General features: G+C 46.1%; 2 protein-coding genes across 6 annotated transcripts in view; one reads left to right on the top strand and one right to left on the bottom strand.

The window, feature by feature from the left end:
• The first annotated feature begins 568 nt into the window (after positions 1-568).
• Positions 569-9,757, top strand: wdr47a (WD repeat domain 47a). 4 transcript variants are annotated; one of them, XM_019856778.1, is made up of 17 exons: positions 833-1,011; positions 1,589-1,758; positions 1,845-1,928; positions 2,034-2,118; positions 2,729-2,860; positions 2,947-3,123; positions 3,262-3,773; positions 3,976-4,093; positions 4,437-4,618; positions 5,263-5,511; positions 5,591-5,654; positions 6,185-6,345; positions 6,425-6,594; positions 6,795-6,965; positions 7,041-7,172; positions 7,683-7,901; positions 8,181-9,757. In XM_019856778.1, the coding sequence occupies exons 1-17, from the start codon at positions 1,009-1,011 to the stop codon at positions 8,321-8,323; spliced, it is 2,772 nt and encodes a 923-aa protein (XP_019712337.1). In that variant the 5' UTR covers positions 833-1,008; the 3' UTR covers positions 8,324-9,757. The 4 variants fall into 4 exon arrangements, with proteins under 4 accessions (XP_019712335.1, XP_019712336.1, XP_019712334.1 ...); XM_019856776.1 differs by lacking the exon at positions 833-1,011 and adding an exon at positions 569-803 and having other exon boundaries at positions 2,947-3,773; XM_019856777.1 differs by having other exon boundaries at positions 831-995; positions 2,947-3,773.
• Positions 9,758-10,253: 496 nt separating this feature from the next.
• The window catches only part of LOC109507390 (G-protein-signaling modulator 2-like), a 24,149-nt gene continuing 23,635 nt past the window's right edge, over positions 10,254-10,767 (bottom strand). For both annotated transcript variants that reach the window (XM_019856781.1, XM_019856780.1), the window contains 2 exons: positions 10,648-10,750; positions 10,254-10,494 (listed from right to left, as the gene is read on the bottom strand). In XM_019856781.1, coding sequence (XP_019712340.1) covers positions 10,321-10,494; positions 10,648-10,750 — 277 coding nt within the window. In that variant the 3' untranslated portion in view covers positions 10,254-10,320. The remainder of the gene's footprint in view (positions 10,495-10,647; positions 10,751-10,767) is intronic.

Raw genomic sequence — 10,767 nt, 5'->3', positions numbered from 1 at the left:
GGTGCGTCATTTGCTCCTTTAATTTCCTATTTTAATGATGTTATGTGTGAGTTTTTCTACATAAGCCACTTATGATCTTTGTACAGTTCAGTTGTTTTTTAACTTTTAAACTCAATACATTTGCATTTGGTCGTTAAAGAAAAACATCTATTTTGACATAATTTTAATGTGACTAATGTGCAGTGTATTTTGAGTCATTTAAGTACAGTTTTCCCCAATATTCAAGTCCCATTCAAACTGCATAATGTGAGAGCGGTTTGCAATTGTAATTATATTAAATACACTTGGGTGTAAAACCTCCGTCTAACTTTTGATGAGTACTTGGGCGTAATAGTTGTTGTATTTTAGTAGGTCATCATGGTGGTCTTTGAAAAACGACGTTTTTTTTAGGTGGCAATTTACTTACATTTTTTTGACAATGGCTGCCTTGGAGATCACTGTTTAGTGTCTCATTGTCACCATGGCAACACCGATTTTTTTTTTCAACGTTATTATCACATGTTATGATGAGTAATTTGATTATCTACATGCATTGTTCCCTTTGGGTGGAGGTGTGTTGAAGCAGTGACCATGAAGGTCGCACCAGGCTGGGCTGGGCCGGGCGCGAGCGACACATGCATCAAACCCGGAGGAGGGGGGTCACAATCGGCTTGAAGTAGGAGGACGTGACGGTAGGGAGACCGGACGCCCCCAGTCAAAAAAACAAAAAAAACAACACGGAGTGCCACCGACGTGACAGCGTGCGTTCACGTCACGGAGACACGGCGGCTGTGTGTTTTCAACCCATGTTTTTCTCCTAACCGGTGAGTTTTTTTTTTTCTCACGGTTGCCCTTAAACTACTGACGTCGCTTGTCGCCGGGGAACAGGGCACCCCACCCGGCTAACGAGCCGATGATGATGCCGCGCCTTCCTCGTCCTTCTCCTCCTGCCATCGGCCTGGCGAAAGCTAGTCTAATCTGTCCTTTTAGTGGCGCCTGGTAAATTAGCCAGCTTGGTATGACCTCCTGATGGTAACTATTTGCTGCATTTGCTGTAATCCAAAAGCTCCACTAGGCATGTAATGCTAACAAGTAGCCTAATCTCCTTATGGCTTTTTGCTAACCGCTGCTTTCTTCGCAATATGCTAACCTAGCGTCGTCTTTCTTTTATGTTGTTGTTATATTCTTTTTTTGGGGGGGGGGTAATTCTATGTTGAAAGACAGTCTTAAATATTTTTGGTCTTATCATCAGAAGTGTTTGTGAACGTTGTCTTCATTCACCTGACTTCAGTTTGCTCATGTCTGCGAGGCGTTTGGAAATGGCAATCAGTGTTCGGCAGTTTAACACGGTTCCAGTTATTATGCTGTTAAATTACCTGTACTACATCTCACTGGTATTATAATTGGTATTAAGGTTATGAGTGGTTCCTTGGAAAAATTACCTAAAAAGTTTTACAACACTTGTCTTATATGAAGCCTGATTGTTCCACATTTTGGGCAGAAGTGCATCTTTTATTTTAAAATGTGTGACAGTTTTTCATGATCAGTGTTCAGTCAGTGATTTGTTCCAGTGGTTTTGTGGATTTAGTGTTTCGATTGCTATTTGCAGTCTGTCGCCACCATGACAGAGGAAGAAACAATTAATGTGAAGGAGGTGGAGATCATCAAGGTGATCTTGGACTTCCTCCACTCCAGAAAGCTGCACATCAGCATGCTGGCTCTGGAAAAGGAGAGTGGCATTATCAACGGCCTCTACTCGGATGACATGCTCTTCCTCAGGTAGCCTCTATCATGACAGATTCCTCTCCTTTGCTACTTGAGGAGATCTTAAAAGTTGTGGACGTCAATTATTGTGATTGTTTTAGACAACTGGTGCTGGATGGCCAGTGGGATGAGGTCCTGCAGTTTATTCAGCCTTTGGAGTGTATGGAGAAGTTTGACAAAAAGAGGTATCGTACAACAATATGATTTTTAGTGATCGGTCAGTGTTGGCACAAATAAAAATACACTGTAAATAGCATCAGAATGTCACAATGACTCATTCTGCACTCCAGGTTCCGTTACATCGTCCTAAAGCAGAAGTTTCTGGAAGCTCTGTGTGTGAATAACGCCATGTCTGCTGAGGATGAGCCACAACATGTAAGTAAAAACAAGAGAGCACATTTGGCACGGTTACATCCATCCCTCCATCCATTTTCCGATCCGCTTTATCCTCACAAGGGTCGCGGAGCCTATCCCAGCCATCTTCGGGCAGTAGGCGGGGGACACCCTGAACTGGTTGGCAGCCTTAAGCTCATCGATCCATGTAAATTGGGTTCACATTCTTTCAACCGTGCTGTCACATAGCGGAAGCCTGTGAAAGCGTAGCTTGTGCGTGCTGACAGGATTGGGTCGCATCATTCAGGCATCTGTGAACACTACAGTATGCATCCACCGTGTACGCTATCAATAGTAGGTCAAGGGTTTTCATTTTAACACTGCTGTCCTACATTTAGAGTTCAGGTTAAGCATAGTTAGCGAACTATCTGCCCATATTCATTGAGCCACAAATGGGTACACAGGTTGATTATGTACCGTCGGCTGTGTAACGGAAGAGCATTTCATCGTTCTGTTTGTCACCATATGTCATTATTTGTAGTCATTAAATAATGTCCAGATTAATCAAATTGTATAATTTCCCACAGCGCAATAAAAGTACCAAATGTTGTCCGTCTTCAGTTAGTGTTCTGTGCCTCACCTATTGTTTTAGTTGGAGTTCACCATGCAGGAGGCGGTCAAGTGTCTGCACACCTTGGAGGAGTTCTGCCCCTCCAAAGACGACTACAGCAAATTGTGTCTCCTGCTCACTTTACCTCGCCTCACAAACCACGCCGAATTTAAGGCAAGGGATTTCTTTTACTTGCGCTCTTGCCATTTGTGGCCTTTGTGGTTGAGTTGCTTGTGACTTTACTGCTGTTCTCTTGTCAGGACTGGAACCCAAGCACAGCCCGGGTGCAGTGCTTCGAGGAGGCTTGCACCATGGTGGCCGAGTTCATCCCGGCGGATAGGAAGCTGAGTGAGGCTGGATTCAAAGCCGGCGGGGATCGCCTCTTCCAGCTCCTCCTCAAAGGAGTCCTCTATGAGTGCTGTGTGGAGTTCTGCCAGGTTGGGGCTGACAGTAGTACAGTGATAGTCCGCTGTTTGGGGGGGATAGGGAATTGGCGTCTGAGCCAACAAGTCATTGTATACCTGTCTGCACTAGGGAAGGCTGTTGGATCAGTTGTGGGATCTCTTTGTGTCCAGAGCAAGGCAACGGGTGAAGAGATCACGGAGAGCGAGGTCCTGCTGGGCGTGGACATGCTGTGCGGCAACGGCTGCGACGACGTGGATTTGTCTCTGCTGTCCTGGATGCAGAACCTGGCCCACAGTGTCTTCTCCTGCGCCTTCGAACAGAAGCAGCTCAACATCCACGTGGACCGCCTGGTCAAACCGGCCAAGACCGGCTATGCCGACCTGCTCACTCCTCTCATCAGCAAACTGTCTCCGTATCCGTCCTCGCCGCTGCGGCGGCCCCAGTCCGCCGACACCTACATGTCGCGGTCTTTGAATCCGGCTCTGGATGGGTTGTCCTACGGGCTGTCCAACCAGGATAAGCGAACGAGTGGTGGCGAGGCCGCACTGGGTAAAGGTGTCTCCCCAATGTCTCACTCCTTTGCCAACTTCCACTACCCTGGTGCGGGCGGACAGAACCTCAGCAAGAGCCTCTTGATGGAGAGCTCCGACTGCCACAGCATTTTTGAGGAATCGCCAGAAACGTGAGTTAAACCTTCTACCGCTACGTGTATACCAATCTGTTGATTGTTGATAATGAGACAGAATAAGAATAATTTTTAAAAACGTATTAATACCTGTTTTTGCACCCTTTATCCAAGGAGGACAAGCAAGCTTTTTTTTTTTTTTTTTTTTTGGTCAGTCGCTGTTGAAGTTTAGTGTCAATCTGTGCGTGTGCGCGTGTAGGTCGAGGACTGACACACCTGTGGACAAAATGATGGGTTCGAGCGTCGCTCAGAACTCACGCCCCGCATCGGCTCCTGGAGAGGATGCACCACCAGCTGGTTCTGCTGAAAAAAATGAGGTAAACACCAAACGTATTTCTGATATGGTATTGCTATGCTATTGACGTTTTTTGGAAGGTGGTTGTGGAATGATTAGAATAGAATAGAAAGTGTCTACTCCCAATCCAGTCCATAGAGGAGAGAGAAATGTGGGTGGAGCTTGACCTATCCCCACACAATGTAGCCTTTCAAGCGTGTTTGACGGGGAATTGCAGTGATCCGCCTCACACATTAAATTGCTATTGCATTCCATTACGTTGCCAAGAGTTTGCGCCGGCCTGCTTCCATACTTTTGTGTCCTATCCCCAAACCGATCTTTTACGTGGAGTATATAATGCATGCCGTTCTGCTTCAACTTTGCAGCTCTGGGACTCCTCCGAGAAGTACGAGGAGTATTACCGTCAGCGCCTACGTGTGCAACAGCACCTGGAGCAGACGCAGCAGCAGAGGCAGATGTACAAGCAGATGTTGTTGGAAGGCGGCGTGCAGCAGGAGCCTCCACCCAGTGACTTGCAGCACAGCCTTACAGAAAAGTTCCTCAACAGGTAAAAAAAAAAGAACAAAGAACTACCGAGGGTCCCGCTTGTCGGCTGTGAGCATCTGTCAGACGAGAGAAAGGGGAACGCATATTATGATCAATCCTGTTTGGCTTCCCCTCAGCACGCACCGATGCAACCCCCTCCCGTCTCCCCCACATGCCTCCCCCAATGCCTAATGCACCATCTGTGCTGACCAGCATCGTCTCATCACACAGAGTCCTTATCACACAAAGGCCTTTTTTATTACATTTCCCCTGAGAATGACCTCGTCTGCATTATTCACATCATCGGCTGTTTCCCCTGGTGCCATTTAATTTATATCGCGCCAAAGTAAGACGGAAATTATGCTGGTCACAAGAAGCCTCAAGATCACACGATGCATGCATTGCAGACAGCTCCTCACTTGAAAGAGTGCAGAAGAAATAACGTGTCTGTTTACAGGAATTATTTCAAATGTGCTTGTAAATGTAAATAGAAGTTTGCTTGTTCATGGGAAATCCCCTCACAATCGAGGCCAAGGGTTCTTAAACTCTTTTGGGTCCAAGGACCACTTAGAGGGGATTCATTGTGACAGTAATAATTCATTCATACATATTTGATGAGTATGACACAGATAATGTACTAATGTAGAGCCTGATGTGCGTCACCAGGTCCATCCAGAAACTGGAGGAGCTCAATGTGGGGATGGAGAGTTTAGGAGAGGAGGTGAAGTCTTTGGCCCAACAGTGCAACGGCAACGCACCTCCCTCCGAGTGCAACAACAACCCCGCCTCCGCCAGCCTGCAGCACAACCAGAGCGGCGACGGCGGCGGCGGCGGCGTGCTCAGCAGCACACCGCAGCGCGTTGCGGGAGGCCGTCCCGTCTCGCCCCTAAATGAATCCCCCATCATCCAAAACAGGTTTCTGCAGCGTCATAAGTTGCATGGTCAAACAAACAGACAGACAGATTTGAAAGGTTTTATTTCTGTTTGTTGACAGCGGGCAGAATCACAAAGCAAGTCCACATGGTGACTCACCAGGCTCATTATCCCGCAGTAAAGAGGTGCGTTGACACGGAAGGCACACGTCATATGTTGTGTTCATTGGCACTGCACAGCTTCAGCGTTCGCTCGTTTCCACCAATTAGTACAGTTTGCCTGCCCATTGTATGGCACTACTGCTACTTTATAGATTTTTATGGAACATATCTACTCATCCATGACAGAAAACTGCTTTTGGGAAAGGAGAACCACAGTTGGCGAGTGCCTCGGCCTCATGCTCATCACATTTTAATTTTGTTAATACGATTCTTTGAGGAGGATTACAAATGAACAGTTGACGCTAAAATGTCCATCTTGCCTTCATACTGTATCGCAATTGAAAGCACCATACAGCTTTACTGTTCTAAAACCCTTCTAGTAAATTACTGCTTAGTGCAAATGAGGAGGCTAATATGGCGAAGAAGATTATTAGGTACGCATTGTATCTGTGCCACGTGTGCCATGGATGACATGCTGCTTAAATATCGAGGTCATGGTGTTCTGTTAAATGGATCTAATGTGATTTTTTTTTTTGTTTGTTTTTTTTAAACAGGGTAGTGACAAAGAAAAAAGACTGTTTGTGCCCGTGCATACTCTCGAGGACACTCAGGCTGTTCGTGCCGTTTCCTTCCACCCGTCTGGGACCCTCTACGCTGTTGGCTCCAACTCCAAAACACTCCGCGTCTGTGCCTATCCAGAAACACGCGACACCAGGTGACTGTGGCCGCCGGACAAACATGTACAACCTTACCACGCTATTACCCCTCCCGAGCTCATGTCATTCTTTCGTTAGTGGCTCGAGTCCAGCGACGCAGCCGGTAGTCCGCTTCAAAAGGAACAAACACCACAAAGGTTCGATCTACTGCGTGGCCTGGAGCCACTGTGGGCAGCTGCTGGCGACCGGCTCGAACGACAAATATGTCAAAGTTCTACCGTTCAGCGCGGAGACTTGCAATGCCACAGGTACAGTAAGTGTGTCTGAATTAGTCAAACCTTGAATAACTCGCCGCAATAGGTAGATTATTCATCCCGTGATGAAAATTAACCTGCTCCAGGCGCAGCAGAGATCTTCACACATATGCACTTGCATTGATAATAGGTTGGGAAACGTAGGTTGGGAAATACTACTCACTGGTGTGACATCGTGGTGCGTCCCCTCTCAGGCCCAGACTTGGAGTTCAGCATGCACGACGGCACCATCAGGGACTTGGCCTTCATGGAGGGCCCAGAAAGCGGAGGGGCCATCTTAATCAGCGCCGGAGCAGGAGACTGCAACATTTACACCACCGACTGCCAGCGAGGGCAAGGCCTGCACGCCCTCAGCGGACACACGGGTACGCATGGGTACACAACGCCCGAGATGACAATTGTGTTGGATGTCAACTCAAACTGTGCGCTTTGTTTTGTAGGTCACATCCTGTCTCTATACACGTGGGGGGGCTGGATGATCGCATCCGGCTCCCAAGACAAGACGGTGCGTTTCTGGGACCTCAGGGTGCCCACCTGCGTGCGAGTGGTGGGCACAGCCTTCCACGGCTCAGGTATCGGCGGCATTTTGAAAACAATTCATCAAACAGCTTTGGATGACTTTGGTACGGTCTGCACGTTGCTGAGTGATCCTAAAATTTGCAACTGTTGTGTCCATATAACATGTATTTGTTTGGGCTGAACAGTTTTGAAAAATAACCTCCCATAATTTCCCATGAATAATATGCCCTCTGATATAATAAGACTGGGGCGGCCCCCACGAGTAGTGAAAATCTTCGTATAAATGGACTAATATGTCCATGGGTGCCAAACTGCAAGTATGTGGGGGTTGACTTTAAACGCCTACATTTTTATTTTTTTTTACCTTGACATTAATTTCTTGATAAATGACCATTAAAAAATTTTCACTTTTACTTTTTTTCCCTTCTTATCCGTAAATGTCCATTATAATTAAATTAATGATGAATATTTAAAAAAATAAACTTTCTTAATGCTTTCTATAGACACTGAGATGAATTCTATTGAGATTTGCCAACACGTGTCCATCTGCGTCTCCTCCTCAGGCAGCCCCGTGGCCTCGGTGGCGGTGGACCCGAGCGGCCGTCTGCTGGCGACGGGACAAGAGGACAGCGCTTGCATGCTCTACGACATTCGAGGCGGGCGCATCGTGCAGGTGTACCGCCCGCACGGCAGCGACGTGCGCTCCGTCCGCTTCTCTCCCGGCGCGCACTACCTGCTCACTGGCTCCTATGACACCAAAGTCATGGTCACCAACCTTCAAGGTCAATTTGTCTACTGGGCCCGGGAGCTTGTCTTGGGCAATATATGAAATTCGTGAGAACTGCCGACTGTTATGCACAATAGACTTTAATTGAGTCACCGTTCAGGTATACTTTTTTCCCTTTAAGTGCGGTGTTAATGTATATGAACAATAGCTTAAAATATTAAACATGTAACTAGAGGAGCTATTATCTGCTTCGTCCCTAATGAGGACGGGCGATGGATGTTCATATTGGCTGTCTCAATTAATGTCTTTTTATTTTTATTTTCCCTGCGCTCAGGTGACCTGACTAAGCAGCTGCCAGTGACGGTGGTGGGGGAGCACGGCGACAAGGTGATCCAGTGTCGCTGGCACACAGAGGACCTCTCCTTCCTGTCGTCCTCCGCCGACCGCACCGTCACGCTGTGGACTCACAACCCGTAATGCGGTCTCTCACACACACACACACACACACACACACACTCTCACACACAGCACACACACAGCACAGCATTTCATCTGAAAGCCGCACGCATGCACACGCACACCCTCACAATAACAGTTGGCGGCGTAGGGATTCACGATGATCATAAACTAGCAACACCGCAGAGGCACATGCTGCACATAGTCACACTGTTGAAATTTATTTGAGCATTTATTTGATATCCGGTATGGGGTCCATGTACTAGGATGTACTTTATTTTTACTACTAAGGCAGGTCAGCACACGAGTTGAACTAGTTCTGTTTTTCCACTTCTTGTGCCACTTTTGGCCAACTAGTTCGGAATTAAACCTTAAAAGTAAACTAGTATACTGCACTTGTCACACTACCAGGCCCAACTAGTAGGCGTGTGTCACACACTGGTAGCCTCCTGGATCCTACGAGTGGCACCAAAGTGCCACTAGTACATCTGACATGTAGTTGGGTTTAGGAGGCTACTAGTGCATGACACATGCCTTCTAGTTAGGCCTGGTAATGGCTTTGCATACTAGAAGCGTGCAGATGTCAACTAGTGGACACTTTTGGCTCACTAGTAGCGTAGTTCATCACTGTGGTGACACACAAGACACACGAGGCTGCATGCGCGTTCACTGACAGGAACGAAGCTCTTTTTCATGATGGTGCCTTTCTTGAGTTCTCAAATGAACACAGACCAGATCAAATTCCACATTTTTGCCAACCCATTTACTCCAGCTGCTGTTGTATTTTATTTATTTATTTATTATTTCCCTTCGGAAAACTGGAAGTTCTCATGTGAAATTGTAATCGTACGGCGTGTCAAATAGCAAGCTTGTGGCAGCTTTTACAGTCTCTGCTGTTGCTTCCCCTCATGCCGACCTTCATTTACCCACCGGAGTACAACCCCAAATGTGTATATCGTTCTTCTTAAATTGAGCAATCAGTATTTTTTTTTTTTTTTTTTTTTTTTTTTTTTGCAGGAGCGGTTCTAAACAATGAACAGTTGTTATTAAGCCAGTTTCCAAAGGGAATAGAAGGCTCCATTTGTAGTTGAGCAGATGTTTTTGGTCATTTGTTGGTTCTTTTTAAATGCTGCTGTACTGAGGTCACAACGGTAAGGGGCAGTCGATACTCTTACTAATTTTTTTGCACAGTACATAGGAACGTTAATATTTATTTGAAGCCAGTATTTGGGACATATAGACTGTGTTCACTTCTTGAAATTTAATGCACTTTGCTGTCTAACGCAAATGTTTTGTCCTCCTAATTTATTTTTGTTTTTAAATGCTAATGTCTTTTAACAAATAACACCAAACTAATACGTACAAGCATATTTATTTCAGTTGTGATTATGTACAATTATGTAATGAAATGCTAGTGGCCGATGTATTGAGCCTGTCTTGTTTTCTAAAAAAAAATGTAATTTAATGCAAGCCAACAAATTGATGTTACGTTCATTAAAGTGTCTTTTAATCAAGCGTAATTGTGTTTCATTGGAATGGGTCAATAACACCAAAAGTAGCCATGAGAGGCATTTAATTGCTCTAACCTCATCTAAAAATTAAGTACAAAAGATTAGCACTGTACACATGAATTCACACAATTCTTGAGACGGACATTACTGGGAAAAGATTTGTAAAATTATTTTGCCAATCTGCAATTGAAAAACGAAATCCATATAGAGAGACAGAAAAACAGAACAGTGAACAGAAGCACAACAGTCATAAAAAGCACAACACATACAAATAGAAATGCATTTGTGTATTACAAGTAATACAAAGGTGAAATCATGACACCGTAGTCGTGAAAAACAAGGATTAAAAACATTTTGTCCCTGATACCGTTTGTGCAAGGTGAGTTGAGAGTTCCTCCACACGGTCGACTACATGCTGGCTGATGCTTTTGATGGGTCTATTTGAACTTGAAAGGTATTGTAAACCCCACCTTTCAAGGGGGTCCTTGGGGAACGTAAGTGCTTTGTTCAGTTGGAGGCAGCGTTGGTCTTTGCCGCGGTGGAGGGCAACGTGACACGCTGCTCGTCCATTCTTTTGGCCTGCGAGCGCATGATGAGGCTGAAGAAATCCTCGTCCGGTACCGTGGGCCCACGCGCCGGAGGAGGAGGAGGTGCGGAGCGCTGGTCGTCCAAACGGGATCCCTGGAGGTAACGTAACAGAGCCAGTTAAGACTACTGCCTTGTCATACAAATAGAGCCCAAATGTAGCATCATATGTCATTGTCAAAAATTAATCGACACCATGTGTTTTAAGTATTAGTAGGAAATTAGGTACTGCCACACCACTCAGCCCACCTGGCACTTGACCAGCATGTTGAAGAAGTCTTCGTCGGGCTCGGCGTTGTCTGCATTGGCCATCAGGTGGTTGAGCACGGCCTGGTTGGTGTTCTGATTGAGCCTGAGACCCGGCAGGCT

This window comes from Hippocampus comes, unplaced genomic scaffold (genome assembly GCF_001891065.2).
Source record: "Hippocampus comes isolate QL1 unplaced genomic scaffold, H_comes_QL1_v1.1 scaffold105, whole genome shotgun sequence".
Taxonomy (NCBI): Eukaryota; Metazoa; Chordata; class Actinopteri; order Syngnathiformes; family Syngnathidae; genus Hippocampus; species Hippocampus comes.
Note: the sequence above shows the minus strand (reverse complement) of the source record. Positions and strands in the feature narration are given on the sequence as shown.